The sequence below is a fragment of the Austrofundulus limnaeus genome, unplaced genomic scaffold (assembly GCF_001266775.1).
Source record: "Austrofundulus limnaeus strain Quisiro unplaced genomic scaffold, Austrofundulus_limnaeus-1.0 Scaffold174, whole genome shotgun sequence".
Lineage (NCBI taxonomy): Eukaryota > Metazoa > Chordata > Actinopteri > Cyprinodontiformes > Rivulidae > Austrofundulus > Austrofundulus limnaeus.
The window spans coordinates 65194-91254 of NW_013952576.1; the positions used below are offsets into that span (position 1 = coordinate 65194).

Here is a 26061-nt window from a genome sequence, read left to right on the forward strand (position 1 = left end):
TATATATATATTTAATCACCAGCTCTGTCTCTGGAGACTTCAGCCATCAGCTTCCCAGATCTCCCGAGACTTACTTCCTTTTACTGTGTCAGCAGGTAAAGACAAACAAAATCATTTTTGGTTTATGCTGTTTTTATTACATTAGTTCTAAATTCTTCTTATCCAAAATTGTTTTTTTCTTCTTGTTTGTGTGTAAGAGATGTGTTACCGTTCCCTCTGGAGCTTCCTGAAGCCATCGCAAAAGCAGCATCGCACAAAGAGCTGGAGTCCATCTCCCACATGGGAATAGGTGGGCGATTTATTTGTTTCTTCACGGCTGATCTTGTAACTCAGTCTTTAAAGAAGGGRTTTATCTATGTGACTCATTTCAAAAATGACCTCGCAAAATTAAATACTAAGGTTTTTATTATGAGGCAGATGACGTGTCTGTTAGCAACATATCTCATAAAACACTCAGTGTTTTTTTTATTGAAACTTGCCAAAAATAATCATTATATGCAAAAATACAAGTGATTAACTTTTGGAGTCGATCCGATCAAGATGGCTGCCACAGCCAACCGTTGTTAAAAGAACAAAAAAAAAATGACTTTAACTCAGCCAATTTTATAAATATTGATCTAAAGTTCAGTGTGGTTGTAGCTGAAACTGATTCTCAACACATATTCTAAATACTAACAGATTACGCAAGACTTTTTTTTGAAAACTTTGGCAATGACTGTTTGGTTTCAGCTTAGTCTGTCTGTTAGCAAAATATCCTATGAACTACTGCACATATTTGAAAGAAATTTTGAGGAAATAATCATTGGATGTACCTCTATAACTGATTAACTATTGGAGTAAGCTGAATTTAAGACAGTTGCTACAGTCAGCTGACCCTAAAAACAACAAAAACGACTAAAATTTGATCAATTTTGCAGTAATTGCGCCAAAGTTTGGTGTAATTATTTGTGAGAGTTGTTATTAACACATACTAAAAGTGGTACTCTTTGCACAAGATGTTAGCTTCTAAATTTAGCCTCAACTGTTGCAGTCGACCTTATAGGTCTGTTAGCAAAATATCTCATGAACCTCTTGATGTATTCCAATGAAACCTTCAGAAAGTTATGGCTGGATATACATTTACAAACTGTTACCTTTTGAAGTCAGTTCATGATGGAAGCCACCATTAACTGAGAATAATAAAAATGAAAACTTGGGCATTTTTACAGATATTAATCTAAATCTTGAGGCAGTTCATAACTCTGAGCATGACATGTGATTGCATCGACTGTAAGGAAGTAAAAACGTTAGCATGGTCGTAACTTTCTAATTATTTTCCAGAGTTCTGGAGTTCCCACTTAAATGTCCGAGGGCCACGAGACGCACCGAAGCCCAAGAAAGCTGAGGAGAAGAAGCCAGATGTGGCAGCATCAGTTTCTCCTCCACCCCTGCCAGATTCACCTCCTCATCTCGACTCCAACAACGACCCCCCGGCCGCGCCCGAACCAGACGCCCACAATAAAACGCCCGACCCAAATCCCACCTTGTTCCACGAGTTCTGCCCGATCACGACGCGCAGCCCCAGTGAGCTGGACTGCGGCGCGGGCCAGGGYGCCCTGTGCTTCGTCAACCCCCTCTTCCTGCAGTCGCAGAACGCGCTGTGCCGGCGCCGCATGTTCAAGCGCAGCCTCAAGGTCCGCGTCTCCACAGAGACGCTGACCCAGCTGTCGCCTCCGCTCGCGCCRCCGCCTCCTCCGCCTCTCCTGCCCAAAACCAAGGGGAGGTGCAAGGCCCAAAGGAGGGGGGAGGGAGCCCCCGCTGATGCCTCGCGGACACAGAATCCATCAGGAACTCCTCACTTCCTGTTTGAGATGAAGGAGGAGGAGCACGAAGACTCCGACACGGACCAAAGCAAAGCAGGAGTCAAGGAGGTGTCAGCTCAGTTTCCAGCCATAAAGGAGCATCTTTTAGATGAATACATGACTCCTCCAGTGAACCACCCCACTTCCCTCTCTCCTTACCACTCACCCTCTGTTTCTCCCATTGCACCTCCTCTTTTCCCCAAATCGTCCCCCGTTCTCCCCTCTCTCGATTCCCTCTCCCCCTATCAGTCTCCATCTATATCTCCTAAAGCTCCTTCGTCACCAAACCGCTCACCCAGCATCTCTCCATCCCTCTCCTCCCCACACACAGAACTGGTCTGCAGCACACCTGAGAGGGAGGAGGAGGAGGAGGAGGAGGAGCTTCCAGAGAGAAACCAGGATGATGATGAGGATTTGAACAAAGAAGAAAGCATGGAGTTACAGATGAGCGCTGCGTCTCTTGAAGATGTGGAGAGCTGCAGTTTGAACGGTAACGTTGAGGAAGCAGCAGAAACGAGCGAACAGACAGCTGAAGCCTCGAGTGAACAAACATAACATCTTTCTGATGGTTTACTTCAAATCATGTTTTTTTTTCTTTAAAAGGAGACACATCATGCTTTTAAATCCTTTTTTTCACATTTAAATCCTTCAGTATAGGTCTATATAAAGTGGAACTGCAATGCTTCGGTCTGAACTCCTTACTGTAACTCCACAAGCCCCTCTTTTCTGCTGTGTGTCTCAGATCAACTCGTTTTGAGGCTGTCTCTTTAAATCCAGACCCCGCCCCCTTCAGAGAAAACTGAACGAGTTGGAAAAATATGACCCAAACAGAATATGTTATCTACACAGCAGCAGGAGAGACTGAATTCTAATTTTCTGCACTAGAGACTCCAAGAACACAAAATATATTTAATGGATAAAAAGTGGATTTTGCACGATGTCTCCTTTAAAGTGCCTGTGACGTGCCTATCCATGTAAAACAAAAAGTCAAAGAAAACACATTTTTATATAAGAAACCTTGTATAAAACATGATTTTACCCATTTTGTCACGTAACTGGCATATTTTCCTTTGAACTTGGATCAGCCAAGGTGAAACAGGAAGTGACATCAAAGGGGAACTATTTAAGAAAGAGAACTCTCTGGTCTTTTTTGAAATTATATTATTTGAACTTTGACTCGTCTTCATCTCTTTGATAGTAACTAAAAATAATCTAAAGAAACATCAGATTCTTCTCTAGTGTCCTTAGCCATTTTATCAGTGCTTTAATCCATGCAGACATAACTTCAAATGCAAATATCTCAACTGTTCATATCAGCAGCAGGAATTTATTTTTGCAATATGTTATTGATATTTTTCCAATAATGTCTTTACATTTATTTTAAAAAAATCATGTCACAGGCACTTTTACCTTTTTATGATTTTAACTGTAGATATTTAACTCTTGTTTTACCTCCAAATAACTTAATTTTTGCACCAAAAAGGTCAATTAAACATTGTGATAGTTAGAAAAAGCAACATTGTTGACAGCACTAGTTGTTTATAAAGGGTGACTTTCTGAATGTTTCATTAAAGCCCTTCCTGGGATTTGAGATATTTTGCTAACAGACACTGACTCTGAGTTATTAATAGCAAATTTTTAAACCAGGTTGATTTATTAAATTTTGTGGGTTTTTTTGTTTTTGTTTTTTTGGTGGTGGTGGCGGCCATCTTGAATTAAGTCCAAAATTTAATCAGTTAACAAATCTACAATTCCGGCGTTTCTTAAAAATGATGCARTATTGTGCTAACAGATACGGGCTATCACCTTCTATCTTTGGTGGCAGACCAAAAAAATAAATAAATGCTGACATTGTGATATTTTAGTTGCAATGAAAGTGAAACTGAATTGACCCAAAGTAAAGATGTTAATGAAATACAAATAAGTTTTTTATTTATCAAACACATTTTATTAGTTTTGCCTCATAACATCTCATTTGATAGTTTTTCACTTTTCAGTTATATCAAACAAAAAGAAAAACGGCAGAAAATTAAATGTTTCTTTACTGCAGCTACATCACCTGAAGTCCAAACTAAATTCTTCAGTGACAATCTTGTTTTATTATTTGTTAGGCTGACAGTTTGTTCATGTTTTCTGTGACTGCCAGCTGTTAGACTTGTTGATTCTTATGGCTTTAATTAAAGGTTTATTTATTCTTCTTGCCACCTTTTTAAACATTTGTTTTTCTCCATGAGGTTTGAGCAGCTTGTAGTTGAGAAACTCGTTGGGTGAGATAATCCATCAGCACCAGCAGGGGGCGTCTCTTTTGCGCAGCTCCAGCAGGTCGGCCTCCACCTGTCCTGCGTCGTCCCCGAAACGCTCGGCGAAGGAGCGAATCAGACCTGCGGCGCTGCCTTCATACTCCACCAGCTCAACGCTCTCCCCTGGAAACCACAAACCGTCAAACACAAGCTGACCAGAACTGAAACTAAAGCTGCGCTCACACTGCAGGGCTTTCTGCTCAGATACCAGTTTTTTTTTTCTAATTTAAATGCGACCGCCATCAGATATATGTTTGTGTAGATTCTCAGTGCTGCAGATGAAAAAAGTTTAAAAAAATAAAGATGAAGCAACTGGACTTTTATTTTGTAACCGAAACCTTGAGGAGTTCCAAGCCTTAAAGGGATCCCGATTAGTTGTAACATTAGACTTTATTTAATAAACATACGTATATGGGAATCACTGCTTTAGACATTGTCAAGGGCTGAAGGAACTGTCCAAGGTCCTGAAGGTGCTGGAATGTTTTAGGACTTTAGACAATGTGAAGGGCTGAAGGAAATGTCCAAGGTCCTGAAAGTGCTGGAATGTCTCAGGACTTTAGATGAATGGCTGAAGGAACTCTCCAAAGTCCTGAATGTACTGGAATGTCTCAGGACTTTAGACRATGTGAAGGGCTGAAGGAMCTGTCMAARKTCCTGAATGTACTGGAATGTCTCAGGACTTTAGACAACGTGAAGGGCTGAAGGAACGGTCAAAGGTCCTATCATGCACTATCACCGTATTAGCTCAGCACTACACATTCTCCTCTCATCACTGAGGTCCTCCATCCACATGACAGAGAGGAGAAGGTAGAAATGACTCAGCCTGTAACTGAAAATATAGATGGAGGACCTCAGTTTAGCTTGTTTGTCGCGCTAGCACCGAGCTAATTCATACAAGGCAATATAGCGTCAGTGCTAGCAGAAAGGCTAACAGGCTAAACTGAGGTTCTTCTTCCATAAAGCAGCTCTGTTGTCCTCCATCCATATTTTCAGTTCCAGGCTGAGTCATTTCTACCTTCTCCTCTCTGTCAACGCTCTCTGGTTTCATTTAAAAGAGTCGATCATCAGATATTGTCCAAGATTAACCTTCAGGGTGGATATAGCTCGCTAGCAGCCTCGCACAGATGACCTATCCTTGTCATCATTTACCCAGAATGCTTTGCATGTAAATAAAATGGCTCCGTCCGTGTTAAAATATATTTTTAAACTTTTAGTTTAAAAATGATAAAAACTAAACATCCTTCAGTATTTTTAGTCTTTATTTTACAATTAAAATGTATGTTTATCAAATAAAAGCTAATGTTACAACTAATCAGGGATCCCTTATTAGATATGTGCCTGACTCAGTAGCAGAGATGAAAATGGCCTGGGTTAAATTTCTACTGTTCAGACTCTCTTAATAAAATCTGATAAAGATCATGGGGGGAAAAACGTTGGATTTGGTTAACTTTTGCCCGCGGTGTGAACGTAGCCTAATTAACTGAAGTTCAGCTACGTACCGCTGACTCTGGTGTTGGCCTGGACAAACATTTTGCGAGCCTCCTTCCTCAGCAGCACGGTCTCACGCAGTCGCAGGAAGCTGTGGGCGCCGCTGTCGCTGACAGAGGAGTAACCCTCATACAGAGCCCTGCCTCCTTCCACATCAGCTGTCGACTTAAACACCTGCACATGGTGGAATCACATATTCAGTGTTTTGTAATTACATGACATTAATGAGAGGAATTCAGAAATGTTCCCTGCACATCAGCTCCCTTTGTTGCGTGAATGCTTATCAAGCATCGTTTATCGTACGTTTTTCAGCACACCTCTCATTCTGCAATGTTTGTGCTATTTGAACAATTTCAAAACATTCAGCTCCTTCAGGATATTCCAGCTATGACTTCTGGTATTAAAGACATTTATACTTTAGACATTTTGCTTTTTCTGCCATTTCTTTCCTACATTTAGCTCATTTGAGTTTCAGAAATTACCATAAATATTTTCTTTCTGTTCATGCAAATTTCAGCTACTTTTTCAGCTGGTTTCAGAAGTTTTGGGGGACTTTTCCAAAATTGCAAATTTTTTTGCACTTCTTTTCTTCCTTTCAGCTAAATTAAAAAAAATTCACCCTCATTCGTCCATTAGTTTTAACTTATTTCATGTACTCTCAGCATCTTTATGCCAATTTTATCTACCATTTTGCTCATTACAGATTTTTTGACCCATTTTGCTGTTCTTTCTTTTGATTTTTCACTTTTGTTCTCCTACTTTTGGCAAAACTCTGCAATTCAAATTTAACTCTTTAAATCTTTTCAGCTTGATTTTAGCAGCTTTCAGCAAAGTTCTGTAAACATTGACTCTGCATTTTCACAGGAAATGCAATTTCTCTTGTTTGTATGTTTTACCTACAGTGGCCCTAATATGCCATTTCCATGAATTTCAGCTCATTGAAGCCCACATTTAGATTGTTCTAATGTGTTGATCAGTTACAACCAGGATAGAAGAGAACATCAAAGGTTTACCTTTTGATGCACAACAAACAATTGTTGCACAAAGTTAGCACTATTAAAATAAAAATGGGAATCAAGCTGTTGTGTCTCTATTAATCTGCACTTTATTTGTAAAGAACACACCTGCAGTTTACACAGGAACCTGTGGATGGCGTTCTTGCCCACAGTGTGGATCTTGCTTCGGTCGATCGTGATGCGCGCATCAGGCTTGCCGTCCTGACCCGTCACTTCCTCCAGGCCCACCAGTCCCTCTCCGGCTTCCAGCAGAACACGCAGGATGACGAAACGGGCCTGCATGTGAGCCTGAGACCAAAAAAAAAAGAAAAAAAAAAGACAAAAGCGACAATGTAAACAGAGACAGACTTATTGTAAACTAACTGAAACAACACAGACACATCCAACTAATCATGTGGGATTACGAGACTTGAGATTAATAATCTTGAGCTGACGCTTCATATAAACACCCTCGGGTTGTATGTAGCTGTAATCCTACAAGCGTTTGAACAAATGTTCAGTTGCTTTGTTTAAAACTCAGAACTGAATCATGGACACGCTGCAGCTCTACAGCTGACTGATCACCTGTCTCCAGCTCTTGCTCTCAGGAGTGTAGAACTCCAGGCCCAGTAATCCTGCTCGGACCATGCTCAGCCAGTTGATGTACACCACATCCTCTGCCTCCTGTCCTTCATGGCCAAAAATACTGGAACAAACACGAAAGTTCATTTATTGGACTTGACTTGGAACTGTGTGAATGCTTCATAGCGTTTTTTAGCTTTTTTCTGCCATTTCAGCTAAAATTCTGCTTCTTTCCGCTTTTCTTCTGCCTTTTTTTTTTACTTTTGTGCTTTTTTTCTGCTACTTTGTGCTATTTATGCATCTTACAGATTTTTTCTGCTGTATTCAGCTAGTTGCTGAAATTTTAACTTAATGTTTAGCTGCTATTAGCTAAAGATATCTTTTCTAAGTTAAACACACATTTTTGGTAGCTATTACAACTTTSTTCAGCTAASTTCAGCAAACTTGTGCTCCKTATGCTTTCTTATGCTAATGAAATTATTTCCAGCTACCTTTTARCTGTTTTACTGAAAATTTCAGCTGTTTTAGTTATTTTACTACAAATGATCACTTTTGTGTTTATGCTTTTTTTCAGCTTTGTTTCTGTTTTAGCTATTTTTCAATTGTAACTATTTCATCTTGGTTCTAATTTCAAATTGTGGCTGCTACCTTTAGCTTATTTTATGCTAATTTTAGCTATTTTATGCTACTTTAGCTATAGACCTGCTTCTTTCTGCTATTCTGTTTTTTCTACTTTTTATGCCTTTTTCTGCTACCTAGTGCTATGTATGCTTCTTACATGTTTTCAGCTATTCAGATATTTTAGCTCTTAGCTTTTAGCTGTTATGCAGTATGCAATGTTAGGATTTTTTTGCCAATAGCTTTTCAAAGTGCTGCATAAACACTTTTCCTATAAAAAGTTTTCAGCTCAATTTCGGCAGATTTCAGCTTAAGTTTTCAGCATGAAGCATTCACAGCAGCATTTTCGCAGGAAATCCAATTTCTCTAGTTTTACTTGATATATTTCAAATGTGCAAACCAGCGTTCCTCACCTCAGCACGTGTTTGTTGAGGCACAGATAGAGGCCGACACATTCGGCACGGCATTCTTCATAAGACGAGGCGATGGTGGAGAACTTACTGTCCCACGTCTCGCTTCCCCGATACCAGCTCAACACCTGAGAGGTGAAGCCGTAACATCAGTGCTTTCAGTCCCATCTTTAAGTCACACGTGGCAGCGAACACAAACTCACCGCTTCTCCGGTCTCTGGGTTGATCACTTTACTCTGATCAAAGTTGAACTTGCCTTTGTCATCCTAAGGAAAAACAACAAAAATTCACGTAAATTCTTCCATTCAGGAGAAAATGGGTTGATCTTAGTGTAAAGCTACAACATGTTGGACTAACCTGGACAAACAGCTTCCCACTTCCATGACCCAACAGCTCGTGGAGTCCAACCTGCACCTCGAAGGATGGGCCCTTCCATTTGATGAACAAATCCTGAAGCAAAAAAAAAAACTATTATGTATGGTAGATAAATCGAACACAGGAAGGTGAATAAATACAGAAAGGAAGATGAGATGATCAGGAGGCTGTGCAGCTTACTTTGTCCTCTTCTTGAAGGAAGGTGAGCTTTTCTTTCTGAGTAGCGTAAGCTACAGCCAGCACGTTACCAAGCGACACATTTTTAAAACCCTCTGACTGTCTGATGTCGTCATCTGTAAGCAAACACGACGTGGTAAATTACTGTAAATAAACGCAAACAAAAATCTCCAAAACTAAGGTTCAAACTGCAGGTCTTAATGCGCAATTTAAAAATAATAATTTGATTTCCTAGCGTAAATGTTCTCGTTTTATATGCTACCTCCATCACACTCCAGTCAGGGGCGGAGCCAGAGGGTGGTCAGGGGTGGCCATGGCCAACACAGACAAATCTTTGGCCACCCTGCTGTACACACCCCTTACACAGTGAAACAACCTTTAGGGGTGTAATAATCCTCCTGAACAGTTGGTGGCAGTGTTTAACAGTTTGAAACATCACCAAGCTCAAAGAAGTGACAAAGAAGTGATAGTTTTCTTTGTATACAGAACATATGCCTATGTATTAGGCATATGACTTATGGTGACAATTGTTTTTTTTTTGTCACCATAACACAGTGTCATTTTATGTTCTGAAGGCTGAATGATGCTCTGTCCATTTTGGTTATGAGTTAGACCTATCACTAAATAAGAAAAAGTGAAATGCCTCTTTAAATTCACTGTTGGTGARTATCAATATTGCACCTATTTATTGGGTAAAGTTATTAATATTAGTTTTAAACATGCAGTTCAAGGTCATCATTATTTGGCACAATGATGTGTTAAAATTAAAAATAAATCAAAAAACAATACAAAAGTACAAAGCACCCCTAAAGTCATTAGATATGATAAATTGTGTCAAATTAATTAACCTTATCTCAGCTAAAGCAGTGAGTTTAAAAACATAATAATGAAACTAGTTTAATGAAGAATCTGTCTCTGAAATAATTGTTAAAGCGTTTATTTATATAGGTAAAAGTATGTTAAACAACCAGGTAAAATACACCAGAATGCAGGAAATAGGGCTGTGTATTGACAAGAATTTGGCGATACAATACATATCATAACAGAGGGGTCACGATACGATATATCCCGATATATTGTGATACTATAAGCAAGGCAATATATTGCGATTTTTTTGTCCAAAAATTCTATTAAATAAAAACCACTTACTGAAAAAAAAAAGAAAAGCTAATGTTTACTTACAATGCTAATGCTACCCTTACTCTCTGGCGCTCAAGAGGTAGAGGAGCCAAATGTCTGGCTCACTGCTGTCAACTAGTGGTCAGAGGCTGAACTACAACATAAAAATGAACGGTTGGCAAGAAGGTTGACATTTTAAAGCTTAATTAAAAATTGATACAGGGCTTAATAATATCGATACAGTATCGGGAAATGAAATATCGCGATATTTCAGTGTATCGATATTTTCTTACACCCTTAGCAGGAAATGGCATTTATTTCGTTCAAAATTTTCTGGAGGAGGACCCCCAGACCCCCCAACAGTATCCACCCCCCACACTTTTAAAATGGTTCTGACACCCATGTTTATAAGGTAGTCATTGCCTGTATAAGAACATAAAGAAATGACCAAAACACAAAGATCTGCAGAAACTTTAAAGTAAAAAATTATGTAATTTTCCTGGCCACCCGAGAAAAATGTCTGGCTCTGCCACTGACTCCATTGTGAACCCTCCATCACACTGATACAACGTCACATTTAGCACACTGTTTACAGACGTAGCCTATGGATGCTAAATGTTAGCATGTCGATACTGAAGCTGTGCAATCAGAGCAGATTAAATAATTATCTGACGTGCTTGTTTAGTTCACTGTTTACATTTGCTTTTAGGCTAGCACAAGTATTGATCCAGTAGCTTTAGCATCGATACGGTCTGAGACCAACATTACGATTATATATTTCTGTAGATTCTTAGTCATCCAGGACACGGAAAAAACAAACAAAAAACAAAACAAAGATGGAACAACTGGACTTCTGCTCTGTAGACGAGTGGAGCTACAAGATTTAAACTGCACCAGGATGGTATCAATATTCTAATTACTTGGATCGATCTGCTTACCCCAACCTCACTGAAATGCGCTCTGAAAAACAGCAGATGTACCACATACTGAAAAGGCCTGGGTCAAATTTGAAAAAAGTAAAATAAAATCAGAAATAAAATCKAATTAGTCACGTTCAGTTGCATTTTGCCTGCAGTGTGACCAAAGCCTAGCTATTATTGAAGTTATAATCTCAGCATACGTACAGTTGGGGATGTTAATGCCAGCTGGGATTCCGCTCCCGGCGAACGTCAGGACGTCCAGCGAGGTGAAGTCGGGTTTGAGGAACGTGTCTTTCTCGAACTCCTGGGGCCAAGGCAACTCGGGGAGCAGGACTTCAGCCGAACCCACCAGCTTAGCAAAACGCTCGCTCATCGCCTTGTTCACCACCGCGACAAAGCCTTAACCAGACGTCACATCACACAAGTGGCAATTTCATTTCAACCATCCAAACTCACCCTGTCGTTTTCCCCCTCTGTAATTTAGGTTTGCACACTGGCTATGACAACGCTGAACCTGTCACCCTCTAAAAGGCAGGAACATTTTAAATCTTCAGGATGCACTGTTCTATGTTATTTCTAATTATTTGATTGGAGAACTTTTACCTTCAAATTCTCCTCTAGAGCCAAATGGATCTCTGTAGCTCTCTATGAACCCGATATAACTGGGAGAAAGGAAGAGAGAAAAAGAACCGGTGAGTAACATGAGCTAAACAGCAAGAAAAAAAAAAAGGTTTATTATTAAACAGGGCAGCTCTGATTACTGGGAGCAAAGGTCTCTGCAGTGAACTTTATAAGGAAGCAGACAATCAAGAAAAATCAAGATTAAAGCGAGATGTCGAGGAAGTAAAAGTTAATAAGAATCAAGATGCCTTTTATGTTTTGTGCATAATAACAGAGCAGTGAAAAATTAACACCGGTCCCTGCTCAAGATCCGGCCTCACATATTCAAGTAACGTGTCTTAGAGCTCTGGGTCACCTCTCAACAATTGGTCCTTTGTCTTTGATCCAGTATCGTGAGCCCTCTTTGTGGGCTTCGATGGAACCCAGAGTGAAACTGCGCTGGTACTCTTCCAGCATCTTCTTTTGGTTCTCATTGGCGGCATAAGCCTGTTAAAAAACAACCAAACAAAAAAAAAACAAGAATCACAAGGAAGGCAGAAATAATAAATCACGCCATTAACTCAGTTATTTACTGTCCTACTGAATGTAGCGGGCTCTATCCAAGCTTTAAATGGTAATATTAGGACACTTTCGTGACTGTTTGAAATGTAATTTTGCTTTTAAACCAATTAGTTTTATCTTAACAGCTGAATTCAATTTGTAGTCTTTTTAGTAGAGATGTTGCTTTCAGTCAGGGATGCACAAACAAACATGTTTGATGCAACAGTTGATATTTTTCTCTTGTATCGTGATTATTTGTGACCCATCACATCAAAATGAGGATTAAGTCAAATTTGGTCAAAACGACCAAATGACATTTTCAGATTCCTGTTTTAAAAGCTACATTTTGACAACTGGATCATCCTGATATCATAAACAGAACCAGAGATACGCCCTAATTTGTCTTGTTGGTTACGATAACACATTAATATTTGGTCTAAATCCTAATTTTCTGTAATTTTAATGAGGAATTTCTAATTTCATTTTGAAGAGGAAATCTCAAATAGTTTTTAAATATTGACATTTCCCAGCTGGAAAGAAACAAAAACTTTGCAAGCTCACAGGGAAAATCTCACAATTAGAGGGATTTGGCCTCAAAATCGTTTTTTTTTTTTTTTTTTTTTTTTTTTTTTTTGTTATTTCTGCTCAAAAAAGTGCTTTAAAATTTGCTTTATGATATATTTCACACAGTTCATTCACATGAAACACAGTTAAGGCATTTATTTGTTATATTTTAAAGAAATTAAATTTTTGTTAGTGTTTTAGTCAAAACACTATGTTTGCCTATTTCTCCATACACCACTTTTAGACTTAGTCCTCGTTTCGATGTGATGAGTCACATTTTTCATTTCCATTTAGTTTATGTTCCATTTCACAAAACTAACAGGTAAAAGGAACTTGTGTCGCTGCTCACAGAAAGCTAAATGTGAGCCATCAGCGCTATTTTCACGTTCCACCACTTCGTTACCTGTGCTTGTTGGAGGTAATAACAGACTTTTTCCATAATTGKACAATAATCTCCCCTCTTCACAATGAACTCTTTGTCCTCAAAGCTGAAGCTGCCACAGCAGGACTCACACTCCCCATCCACGGCACAATCTGTGAAGTAATGATGTATATTCTTATTTTCATCAACCAGGATAACCAGTTATGTAATTTTGCTGCATTTCAGTCTCAAATTAAAGTGTTTTTGAAGTCCAGCTTGACTCATAATGCATTACATTTTGGATGTGAGATAATTCAAAAGCTTTWTTTTCCTCTCATTCTGACCTTTCTGCACAGCGGACGCCAGTCTCACTTCATAGCAGGTTTTCCCTCCACTGTCCTTCTTGAACAGGCGCGTGTTGTAGGCAGACAGTTTCTGGAAGCGAAGAAGAATAAGGTCGGTTGAATAAAACAATGCTTACAAAAGTTGACGATTCTGGTCTAACTTTAAAAAAAAATAAGCTAAAAATAGCAACTTGGGAGAAACAGACCTGAATAGTTTAAATAAGATGGGTTAACCCAGCTATACATTTGCTTACTTTTGAGTCTAGGAACCTCTGAGCCAGCTCTGCATCCTCCAGACAGCAGTTTCCTGAGAAATAGGTGCTAATTCCCTAAAAAAAAAAAAGACAACTTACATTTATATAAACTTTTCAGTAAGGTGGGGTGTATGTGAATTCACCAGTTGTTTTCTGTGGCTTCCTGTGACTCAAGAATCTTAATTTCATTATAATAAGTGTTTAAAACCAATATACTTCAAAAACTGTCCATCTTACCAAGTTTTAAAATCTTATATCAGCCAAAAAGTATTTTTTGATCTTGTTTTGAGACTGATTTACTAAACAAGAACTGATTGTGTAAGAATAATAATCTTCTTTTCAGAATGTGTAAGATTATTTGTCTTATTAGTCTGAAAATTTGACTCAAATTAAGTCAAAAATTTCTGCCAATGGAGTAAGAACATTGTGCTTGGTAAGATTCTTGAAATACTTGATTTGACTCATTTTTTTCTTATTTCAAGAATCTTACCAAGTAAAAATTTCTTACTCCATTGGCAGAAATTTTGACTTAATTTGAGTCAAATTTTCAGACTAACAAGACAAATAATCTTACACATTCTGAAAACAAGATTATTATTCTTACACAATTAGTTCTTGTTTAGTAAATCAGTCTCAAAACAAGATCAAAAAGACTTTTTGGCTGATGTAAGATTTTAAAACTTGGTAAGATGAACAGTTTGCATTTTAAATAGAATATAAAGCAAATAATAAAAACAGAATCATAATTGGCTAAAATAAAGTAAAAAGAGCTCTGCAGCATACACCTAAAGAGATAACAATACATTAGCTGTAAAAGTTGTAATGCATTCTATATAGTGTGCTGGCAGAGATTCGCTATAAAATATAGCTAAGAGCCATAACTTTGTTAAACAAAGAGTGCAGCACAAAATAACCATATGTACAGCCTTATATCATTATAATCATTTTCACCAAGTTTTCATCCTTAAAAGACGCGCAAGAGGAGTTGAGCTAATTAAAAAAAACTGCTAACAGACGGCCACAACACACACCATAACATGATACAACCCTTCAGGCATAATAATAAATCAGCAAGAAATAGCAAACAGTTTATTTGGAGGTTTGGAAACAATTAAYGTCCAAGGCAAATAAAAGCACTTTTACAAGAAACACTTTGTTTCACAAAAAAGGAAAAGAACCGCTACAAAAGTGCACCGTTTCTTAGACACTAAGCTTAATAAAAAGACAAATACGACTAGTTGTTCTGAAGATCTGAGAGGTAAATCTCTTAGACAAAATCAGCACAATCTCAAACAAAGCTTTAGCCAAACAGTTGTCAAATCTATCCAGTCTATCTAATAAAAACGATTTCACTATAGAAATTATCAAATAACATTAAGTGTTAAATTATATTAGATCCCACCTTGTCACCGAGGCCAAGTTGTTTCTGTCTGTCTTCAAGCGAGTACATGAGACAGGAGCAGCTGTTCCACAAAGCCTCCATCTCACTGGGCTTCTCCTGAAACACCTGGCTGGCCCTCACCAGAGCCTCCAGCTTGTCCTGGATGAAAACACAGCAGCTTGCATTCACATTACATTCAGAAAAACGTTGCATTTCGAAGATACCACCATATTTTAAAGGTAATTAGAACACAAACAAACCCAACGCCATTTTCACCCAAGACTTGATGTTTCCTTACCTTTGGTAGATTTGGGATGAATTTGGTGTCTCCAAAAGACTTGTAGTTGCCCATGTTTGCATACACACCAGCTGCATACACCAGGAATGCCTACAGGTTCCAAACAGGACAAAATAACTGTTTACATCTGTTTGTAGCTTTATTTAAGGGGAATAACACCATTAAACCGTTGGTGTACCTGGTACTCCTCAGAGCTGAGGCCAGCTGCTTTGGCAACCTGTTCCAGCTGCTCTGGTGTCTGCTTCCTGAAGATTCTCTGCAGCAGGACAAAGATGTCTGCAGACTCCGGAGACGTCTGCAGTAGCACAGCGAGACCACCATACCTAACAAAGATCACGAGCAGAATGACTCTTCAGTTCATTAAACCGCTATAATATCCAGTCAATAGTCCAGTTATTTGATGTCAGCGTTGACCGAACGACAACTTAGAGACGTACCAAGCGGCGCGTGACAGATAGTGGGCATACATCTTCTCCTGAGGTGAGAGCAGACGAAAGGCTTCGGCACAGTCAAGGGCAGAGATGCCGATGTCATTTGGGAGGTAGTATTGGGAGTCCACCATCTTGGCTGAGATTCAGTAATGCTGATGAGGTCCTGTTGGCAGAGTAAAATTAAAAAAAGCAAAGCAATGGTTAAAAACAAAAATAAAAATTCAATTAAAAATATAATAATAATAATAATAATAATAATAATAATAAGAGAAGGGAGAACTGAAGTGAAGTAAGACAAATATTTAATATTTTAAGTTGCTGCTATTTATACACGTAAACAATTGGAGGGCATTTAAGAAAAACAAGAGATTTAAAAGATCCATCAAATAAAAGTTTAGGGTCAGACGCTATTTATTAGATAACCTTAAAATATTCAGTCACGTGATCTCGCATGTTTTCTGTTTCATTTCCTTTAAAACYAGTAACAGCTATAAAATTAATGCGTCTGTACCTGCCTTGTTGCCTCTTTAAACCCAACACTCCCACTCTCTAACACCAGCTGGACTAAAGTTATCTGAAACCACATGTTTAAGAAAAGACAATAAGTCGTGCACATTAGCAGCTTGTATGCTAACGCGGCTGCAAAGTAAGAAACATTAACATAACTTCTAATAAACCGCACGAGTTTTAAAGGCTATGTCATAATTTTAAACTTTGATTCCTCTTTATCACATACACAAGAGGCTGAAAGGTAGTTTAAAGTTAAGTCAATAATTTGATACCTTTGTTAAACGTCTTCGCGAACGTCAAATTGCAGTCTCACGCAGCTCACTTCCTGTATTCATTCATATGTAGACCCGCCCCTCAACCAATCAGAAGTTGCATTTTGTGATTGGCGTAATTATTAGCTAATCGCAAAACAGTTTCTCTGGTTTTCCGAGTCAGACTGTTTGTGATTGATTAATTGATTTTTTTAGCAGTAATATTGCATGTACATACACATCTAGTWCATTCATTATTAATACTTCGATAACACAAGAAAGTGTGAATCACTTATTTCCATTGTAGTCCAAATAAATCAAGTATCAGTTAATTACAAGTAATGCTGCAACTATTTTTGAGTGAATAGATTTTAAAAATTGCAATATTTGTCTATGTTTTGTTTGTTTGTTTTYCGTGGCACTTGCCAAATCGGGAAAAGAGCCCCTACTGCAAAAATGTTTCAGAAAGTACTTATTTACATGCTAAAATTAGTAATTTGATTAAAAAATAAAAAGTCAGCATTCACCCTTAAGTTATTCTTTAAACCTGGTAAACTGACGGAAAGGACCCAGAACCTGCATTATTTAGAACAGCGGTTCCCAAAGTTGGGGTTGGGACCCCATTGGGTCATGAGGGGTCAAGAGAAAACCTGCATAAATAAAATTTAACAATTGCCAATGACGTATCTAAATTTAACTGTCAAGAGATAAAACAAGTGACCATAACGGGATAAAAATAATATCCTATCTTTGATGCTAGAAACCAGCAGCTCATGAATTACTGCAGCTTTTTATTTTCTGAGTGAGAAGCTGAAACGTTTGGCACCACCTATTTTAGAATAAATATGTATCTGTTTACTTTGGGATGTTTTTTGGTTGATGCTGGGTAGAATGGCAGTGCAGTGGTTATGGTTGTCAACTCTTTTCCAGATGGTTGCAGGATCACCTGGGGCCTACCTGTGTGGAGCTTGCATGCCCTTGCCATCATGCACACATGGGTTTCCTCAAAATACTCAGATTCCCTCCCACAAATCTGAAAACATGCATGTCAGGTCAATTGCTAACTCTTTTTTTGTCAACTAGGTCTATTGCTAACTCTAAATTGTCCCTAGATATGGATGAGAGAGGTTGTTTGTCTCTATGTACCTGTGACCTGTCTATAATTAAAATATAAACAAGAGTGCTAACATATTTTTTCTTTGACCAAACAGAAATGAACATCATCCCTGAATGCCTTTGGGTCTTATTGTTCATGCATAAGGATTGCATGTATTTACTGCAAGATTGTTTGAAGCACAAATAATGGGTAAGTTCAGAAATACGTTTTTACAGGTGTCTGAAATGATGGCACAAGATTTTTCCATGCTTCARTGTAATAAATTTATGCCTACAAGAGCTTTTACCAAACATGCTGCTGTTTCTAGTGCTGCATTACCACCGAACTCAGTTTTTTCCTAATCTAATTGGAAAAACTCTAAAATGGAACAAAAAGACTAACTTTCCATGTAGGTAACTTTAAAAATTCAAGCTTGACTTCCACTTTTCCACATCCTTCACAAATTACTGTAACTTATATTTTTATGATTGCTCTAACAATATATAGTTCTTTGATAATATTCAAGATTGTGTCTGTTTCTGTTTGAACTACATTTGATGCTAATTTATTGGAAACAGCTTTAAATAATAGCTGCCACTTTTTTATTGAACTATGATTATTAAAAATTAAAATACACATTTTGTTTAGGTGGAATAGACTCATAGTGTGAATGTAGAAGATTTCACTGATCCAAACCTTTTTTTTAAGTGTATGCTCAATGTTGCACATGTTAGGGTAACATTTTGCTCTCATTACATCAGGAGCAAGTGATCTGACATTTTCTCTGTACCTAATAATTTTATGATATTTTCTGTCAAAAAAAAGCAAACTACAACATGAAGCATTTGTTTCGTCAGTTTATTGACTTTTATTGCATTCCAACAAATGAAGAAAGCTATTTACAAAAGCTGTGCCACAGAAAGTACCAGAGTTAGTTGGTGGTATTTTACCCATTTTATTTTTCATTCAGTGAGCAGTCTTTTGCCACCAGAAAGTGTGAGCAGGCGTGTCTCCTCGTCTCTCTTTACGTCAGGGTTCATGCCTGAGTTTTGCCATCCTTCCTGGAAGGAGGCGTTGTAGGGAGAACCCAGCGGTAGCAGTCTGAAAAGCGGAGGCTCTTATCCACCGCGCAGCTGGTGCAGTAGACGATTCCTAATGCCAGCATCACCACGAGAAACACACACAGAGGCACCAGCAGAGCYACAAGCAACCAGCTCTTGTCATGCTTGCGTTTACCAGCAGCAGACTCTCCTGCCATTGATGTAYTGTTGGTGTCCATCGGTGTCTCGGACTGCCCAGTCCCACTGGATGATCCTGTTTCAGCTATGACCCCACCACTTGGTTCTTTTCCTCTTGTCTTAACGTCATGATCTATGTCGTTGTCGGTGTCCGTTTTATGCGTTGGGGATTGGGGTGTTTGGTATYGCACGGGTGAAAGGTCATCCCACTGGTTCAGGTGATCATCTGACTGATGAGCCATGTCAGGAGTTAGTCCCTCAGGGGCTTCTGTCTGCCAACTGACTTCATAGTTGCTTTCTTCTTTAAAATATGGGTCTGTGGTGGACCAAGGAATACCATACTCATCAGAGGTACCAGAATCAGGGGTCAGGGTGGAATATTCTTCATCATAACTGGAAGCTTGGCAGGTAAATCCATCTGCCTGCAGCTCAAAGCCGTCGTCACACTCACACCGGTACCCTCCCATTTGGTTGAAACAYTGGTGGTGGCAGGGTGACTCCAACACGCACTCGTCCACATCCAGGCAATCYCCTTCCCCGCTCAGCTCATAGCCAGGGTCACACTGGCACGTGAAGGACCCGATCGTGTTTTTACAGGAGCCCTCGCAGCTGCCGTCGTCGAGGCACTCGTCCACGTCCACACACTCGCCGTCGTCGTCCGGCTGAAACCCGTTGAAGCAGGWGCAGTGGAAGGTGCCCCGGGTGTTCACGCAGAGTTGGTGACATGGATGTTGTTGACACTCGTCGACGTCGGCGCATCTGCGGCCGTCCGGACTTATCTGGAAGCCAGGGGGGCACGTGCAGCGGATGCCACGAACTGTTTCAGAACAGTCGTACTCGCACCCAGCCTCCACGCAAACCTGTTTGATTTGGGGCCGGGCGGTGGTGATGGCAGGATCAGGAGACAGTTCTTCAGGTGGGTCATTTTGGTTCAGGGGGTCGGGCTTGCAGCTGTAACCATCCTCATCAATGACGAAGCCCTCAGAGCAGTAACAGTAGTATGTTTGGTCTTTGTTCTGGCAGTGCTGCTCACAACCATGATCCCCACTACACCAGTCCTGATATTGTGTATCTAAACTAGAAGAACATAGAGGAGCATCTATGGACCAGCCCACCGTCTCGTCATCTCTCTCCATGCACAGGACGATTTGCTCAGCAGGAGCACTTGGGTTCAATCGGTCTATGGGACACGGCAAAGTGGCAACAGATCCAAAGGGAACATGGGTCAGCAGGGTGCTTATAAGTTTAAAAGGCGTTGTATAAACAGCCGGACCTCTGCCCTCATCTTCTAGTGGTGAACACGTCGCTTTGTGGTTATACTGACAAATATATCCATCCAAAGGCACTCCACAGGGGCCTTCAATCCACTTGTAGTTCGCTGCTCTCTCTCGCTCGCTCTCTGATGTGTGAGCAGCCATGGCCACGCAGCGGTGGGCGGCACACGTCTTTGGCATTTCTTCACGGATCCAGTTGGTGAATTGACCTTCCTGGTTTCCTGTTAGAAGATAAAGACAAGAACAAAATTAGTCAAACACAAATGCATTCCTTTAATTTAGCTCTTTCAGACCTAACATGACTTGTAAAACCTCGCCATGCTCTGTTTTCTGCTGATTTATGAGGGTATACTAGTTCATGTTCTTTTGGACACTCATTTATTTTGACTTCACCACTAGAGGTCGCCAAATGTTACAGTACWTACCAATATGGAGTTAGTCTCAATATTTGGCCTGTTAATTTTGTTGCAACAGTTCTTGTTCCTTTTTAATTTGAATTGAATGAGATTGAGTCAATTGCCTTCAAAAACAATAAAAACTTTGAATTAAAGTAGATTTTTAATGAACAGGAGGTTTTTTTTTTCCAGTGGAGCTCAAGTCTGCTTTGTAAAAACATTGATATTTGTTCTCATCCATCATGTTTCAGAATCCAAACCAGAACAAATAAGACTAATTCTCTCTGTAAAACTTTAATATAATCAAATGAGTACAGTATTTTTTTTATTAAAACCATTATTTTTAATATGGCCCAGGGATTAAAAAAACTGAAGTAAGTTGGCCTCTGAACTAATAATGCCTTTCCTGGCTGTAGACCGAGGCGCACATCTGTGATTTACAAGTCTGTTTAATGTCTAAATAAATCTGAGGGGTGGCAATGAGTTCAAGGAGAGAAYGTCCCCAGTTGCACCCCTTTCAGCGAAATGTTAGGAGTTAATGCAAGAAACAGTCATGAAGCACAAAGTCCTGCAGACTGGCCTGATGTGCCAACGTCTGACAGATGTGTGCAAAATTAAAACAAACTGGTTCAGCATTGTAACATTGCGGTGTAAGTTTATACATTCAGAGATCAGGAGATTGTTGTGTCACAAATCCATTACTTCAATAATTAACTTCTTAATTAACAAAAATTACACCTATATAAACAATTTATTAATATTTTATTAACGTCTATAATGTCTAATCACACAAAAAAGTCCTATATTATTGCAAGTCTAATTATCTCTGTTTATTGAGAGGCTAAGTTCTAATTGCACCATTGGTTAGTTCCATTCAAGTATTAGTTTCTGTATTATCTGGTGGTTTTACATGAACAAACTGATAACATACTAAAATATTTTGATATCAGTTGAAAAATCAAAAGATGAGACTTTGCCTGTGACCCAGACGAATCCTTTGAGCGGTCGGGTGGTCGAACACTGGCGTGGAGCTCTGTGCAGTCCAATCCAGACACGGAACTTGGACCTGGAGCCTTGTGGATCGATGGCCGACATCAGTTCGTGGACCACGTCCGCTGCTTCTTTGGTATGCATAGTGGCCAGGGTCCCACCATGCTCCCTGCAGGCCTGCCCAGCTTCTCTGAAGATCTTCTTCTGGAAGAAGACAGCGTAGCATCCTTCCTGGTAGCAGATTGTGTGCTTCTCTGGCAGCTGGTCCTCCTCAGGGTTGCTCTGCCTCTGGCCCCAGCTTCCAGGGGCCACACAAACAACCAGGAGCCACAGGATGCACAAGAGGCTCATGCTGCTGCAGCTGCTCCTGGTCTTCTTTAGCATCCTCAACCACAAGCTGAGCTCTAAACTAAGCCAACATTCAAAGGATTACCACAACTTACTAAAAGAAAAAATTCCTGTGAAAAAAAAAGTCTCTGCCTTTGACCAGAAAAATCTTGAACCAATCTAGACTAAGTTTTTAAAAAAAATCAGATTACTTTAGAACACAAAAAGTCCAGAATAAATGTATTTTCTTTCATTTGCCTTAAACAGCTAAGGCACTCTGCAWAAAAACACCCAAACTTTCATTCAAACTGTCAGTGGCTGTTTTAAGAAAATCCTCCAATTTYTTTTGACCCACACAGTCCAAACTGCAGTCCAGTCCAGAACTGGATGTAGGGAGCTGCCTTTCCTTTCCTCCAAGCCCAAAATAGATGCAATGACTCGAATAAACTTTCAAGGCAGAAATCCTGTGAGTGTATCTGATCCTGCCACAGCTCCCTTACCTCTGCTGAGCTGGCTTTCAGACTGAGCATCAGAAAGAGAGGAAGACTGGGGAGGGCCGAGGGCAGGAGGTGGGGGCTACGTAGAGGAAAATTGTGGAGGATGTCTTTGCATTTTTTTTTTTTTTTTTTTGGAAGAGGGGGCTGGTAAAGTGTCTGAAAGAAGACCAGAGGGGACGATGGTGTGTGGGTGGTGGGGTTTGGGGGCTGTTGGGGGAATTAAAAACCCTGGGAGAAATATGAAAAGCACACGAAAGGCTGTCCCCAATCTTGACACACACACACAAACACACACACAGCGTTAATGCAACGCAGCATCCACAGGAGTGGAAAGAGTTTGTCAGCTTCATGTGATGCAGAAGTTGTCCCCCTGCTCTTCTACTTACTGTCCGCTCCTTCTTTTCCTTCCACCTACTGTTTTTCTGTCTCTCCTTCTTTGTCAGGCTGCCACTGTTTGATGCTTCTTTTTTTCTTTGCTTTCTTAGTTTTTCCTCTATACCTTCACCCTTGGCACATTTTCTCACACTGCCTGTTCATTTTTCTGTCTGAAGTCCGCAGCAGCTGGAAGTTTTTAACCGTTCAATGGAAACTTTAGAGTGAGGAGCAGAAATACCAGCTGAAACGTGCATATTATGTGTGTGTGTGAGATCGAATTTATTTTTCTTGAAATAATATCACTCCACAAAGACACAGATGTTTCTGTGTGCTTTATACTGTGTGTGTTTGTGCATGTGCGCCCATGACTTGGGGGCATCTGGAGGAGAGGAAACAGGAAATGCCAGATGTGCATCATCTTGACCTCTCCATGGCTGGGGAGCGTGCAGGGAGTGACGAGTGGGATACCTCCACTGCTGCTACACGATCCATTCTCCATCAACAGCACGCCTGGTGCAAATGTAAAAGGATGCATTTGTATTTTTCCAAAGAAAAACACCGTCTTTTTCTTTATTTTCCCCTTGTGCTCATACAGCCAGCAAAGCCAGAAAAAGCACTAAATGGCACCAATCGCTGTGATCTAAACGGAAAGTTACACATTTAAAACTGCTGGGAACTAAAAACGGATCTTTTGAAGTGGACTTCTCTGGAAAGTTTCTGAACAATTATACCTCACCTAGTCCAGCTAATCTAAGTTGAGCCAAGACTGAAGTCGATCACTGCCATCTTAAAAAAAACCTTCAATCTAATAAAATTCATGTGGGCATTCATTTCAAAACTTTTTGCATTCCACAGTTATTTGTTTAGAACTCTGYRGTTATTTCCAGCACAARTAGTGGCAGCAGCAGCTAGTTGTGGCTTCTGGTGCAGCCTGAGGCTCTTCCTGTCTTCCTGGTTTTTGTTAGTTTCTCTGTGTAGTTGTGTTGTTTATCATTAGACTTATTCATGTTTTGTGTTACTTGTGTTTTCATCKGATCAGTTCTTTGTGTTTCCTTTGTGCAATCCACCACATCTCCTCAGTCGGCCTGCCCGCAGTCACACTTGGGTCCAGTTTTGTTRTAGTCACAGCTGCAGACACTCTTCAGATCAGTTTCGGTCCATCTTCTGTTTCTTTTCACACACCAGCTGAGCATCGTTGGCTTTTATGTCACTCTGAGCTGAAAGTATTCAGAGTTRTCTGCAACAGGTAAGATAATAACTGTTCTTGTCTGGCCCACAGTAATCAGATTCAAATTAACCCTTTAATATTCAAAATGCAAAACTAATTTGCTTGAGCAATGAGTGTGTGCTAAAGACAATCATTTTAAAAAAGTTAGGACACTACCGCAACAAAATCAAGCAGGCTAAATATAATGATGTGTTTGAGACATCTGTAAGATGTAAAATGACAGCAACATTTCATTYGCTGCAGCTTCCTAACAAAGAGTGATGAGATGGAAAAGTGATGCTAAAGTGCAGCAGAAGCAGTTATTAACCACAAACATTTTGAGCCCAAAACCTCGGTTCCCTCAGTGCMTGGCCAGATGATTGGACGGGCCGCGGCGCGTTGGTTTTGGCAGACAGATTATATACAATGTCATTATTCAGCAGTCTTTTCCAGTTATGTAACAACCGCTGAAACTAGAGCGAGAACAGACAGAAAACCTCTGGATCCTGGAGAACCTAAAGAGCCTTTCGCTCTCCTCCTCCTTCCCCACATCACTATTTTTTCTTCTCTCACTTCTCATCAGCCGTTTTCTTACTTTACCCTAAACTTTTCTCTTCTGCTCAACCCTTCTTTTGACATTTCATTACTCAGGCTGCACYCTTTCCTTCAGAATGTCAGGTTTGTGCTAACAAACTCCAAATCCTACTGTTTATTTTATTAAATTGTSTGCACTGGCTCCTCCTCTTTCTCAGATCTCTTCTTAAAGGAACCYATAATTAATAGAGTAGATGCTATAATCGTGCGTCCATGATTTCTTTTGTTCTCATCAATCTACACGCCATGTATTTCTCTATCTTCTAACCCAAAGACCTCTAATGAAACAGACAGATTTTGTGGTTTTATGTTGGCTGCCTSTGCCTCAGCCTGCCACATGACATCACTGGCTCCAAATCTTTCTCACCTTCTAGTTTTTACCCAGCTGAACTTCACATTAAATGCTGTAAAGCATTTCACCTCATGTGACAGAAGTGGATACAGTTAGAGAAATGAGCTAGGGATAAGACTCTGTTGTTAAATTGTTAGCTTTTACAACTCAAAAGGCATCAATAATGACCCTGAAAACATCAGCAATCATATCCTTTTAAGCCAACTTTATTGCCATGATTGCTTGACTTTGAAATTTTACATATTTAAATAGTTTAAACATGTCTGGTACTGATTTCATCTCCATTCATAGCCTCAAATTAAAGGCAGCATTACRAGAAGAGACAAAAAACCTCAAAAGCAATAGAAAAATAAAAAGAGCGTTGATTCATGACATGAATGTGTCTAAAAGTTGCATTTCCTTACAGTAAAACATCTTAAGGGTTATAAAGGGACGGGGAAAATAAACCAAAGTCAGTCTCATCTGTTCTGCTGCAACCAAAAATCCACAAATATGTACCAATCCATCCAACAGATGGTGAGACATTTTTCCCAGTTTAAAAAGAAATTTTAGCTTCCATGTTGCACCACAAAAAAATAAATAAAAAACAGAGATGTCAGAAGTAATCGTCTGGAGGACAAAATTATTTAGTAAAAAATTGTCAACAAGTCATCCAGAGGTTGTTTGTGCTAAAATCCCCAAATGTAATGCAAATGWTTAATAAAAATATGAATCCACACAAACAACTTTACTTTAAATCCTATTTCTGAGTGAAACCACTTATACTCAAAGCTCCAATACACGTGTCAAACTGAAGGCCAGCGGGCCAAAAGTGGCCCGCCATGTCATAGCATCCCACAGGTGGAAGTGAACAGGGTTCAAATTCACCAAAATCACATATTTCACTGCATATTTGCAGACTACTTTTACTGCAGCTCAGTTGTACTGGGAAGTAGGAATTTTCCCACTTGCAAATCCTAATTTTAAACTGGATGCCCCTTCAGTGGGAATTCCCTGTCAGAAAGTGGGAGAGTTCAGAACTCACGGCGGCAACTCGACCGTGAGTAAAACTCTCTTACTTTTACTTTCAATAGTATTTTTCTGTATTATTTCTTTCACATTTCAGTCATACATRTWGTACTTTTCAGGGTTTATATTTAAACGCTGTTTCTATGTAGGAGATGAGAGTGCAATGAGATTAGGAATGTTTTATGTTTAGTTGAAGTTAAACACGAAACATCGACACTAATTAGAACTGGTCCAATGAAACCAACATAAAGCTCACGTGACCCTCGGTGAAAATGAGTTTTACACCCCTCATCTCCAAGGGAGGAGCCAGGGGGTGGCCATGGCCACC

At 39.6% G+C, this 26061-nt stretch overlaps 3 protein-coding genes across 4 annotated transcripts in view; 1 reads left to right on the forward strand and 2 right to left on the reverse strand.

The window, feature by feature from the left end:
* Positions 1-2493, forward strand: part of LOC106524014 (wiskott-Aldrich syndrome protein homolog 1) — a 9042-nt gene extending 6549 nt beyond the window's left edge. Inside the window, exons 4-6 of the mRNA XM_014017639.1 lie at positions 23-95; positions 198-289; positions 1321-2493. Coding sequence (XP_013873093.1) covers positions 23-95; positions 198-289; positions 1321-2396 — 1241 coding nt within the window. The 3' untranslated portion in view covers positions 2397-2493. The remainder of the gene's footprint in view (positions 1-22; positions 96-197; positions 290-1320) is intronic.
* Positions 2494-3747: 1254 nt separating this feature from the next.
* dpp3 (dipeptidyl-peptidase 3) lies at positions 3748-16482 on the reverse strand. 2 transcript variants are annotated; one of them, XM_014017640.1, is made up of 19 exons: positions 16402-16482; positions 15626-15782; positions 15367-15511; positions 15189-15278; positions 14912-15049; positions 13510-13584; positions 13256-13346; positions 12954-13084; positions 11802-11932; positions 11429-11487; positions 11030-11224; positions 8790-8902; positions 8592-8684; positions 8438-8500; positions 8238-8362; positions 7210-7330; positions 6754-6933; positions 5641-5803; positions 3748-4264 (listed from the first exon to the last, which is right to left on the reverse strand). In XM_014017640.1, the coding sequence occupies exons 2-19, from the start codon at positions 15748-15750 to the stop codon at positions 4122-4124; spliced, it is 2181 nt and encodes a 726-aa protein (XP_013873094.1). In that variant the 5' UTR covers positions 15751-15782; positions 16402-16482; the 3' UTR covers positions 3748-4121. The 2 variants fall into 2 exon arrangements, with proteins under 2 accessions (XP_013873094.1, XP_013873095.1); XM_014017641.1 differs by lacking the exon at positions 16402-16482 and adding an exon at positions 16131-16149.
* A 1837-nt stretch (positions 16483-18319) lies between these two features.
* Positions 18320-22616, reverse strand: LOC106524016 (endosialin). Its single transcript, XM_014017642.1, has 2 exons — positions 21361-22616; positions 18320-20209 (listed from the first exon to the last, which is right to left on the reverse strand). Exons 1-2 carry the CDS (start codon positions 21755-21757, stop codon positions 18513-18515), a joined length of 2094 nt encoding a protein of 697 aa, XP_013873096.1. The 5' UTR covers positions 21758-22616; the 3' UTR covers positions 18320-18512.
* Positions 22617-26061: the final 3445 nt, after the last annotated feature.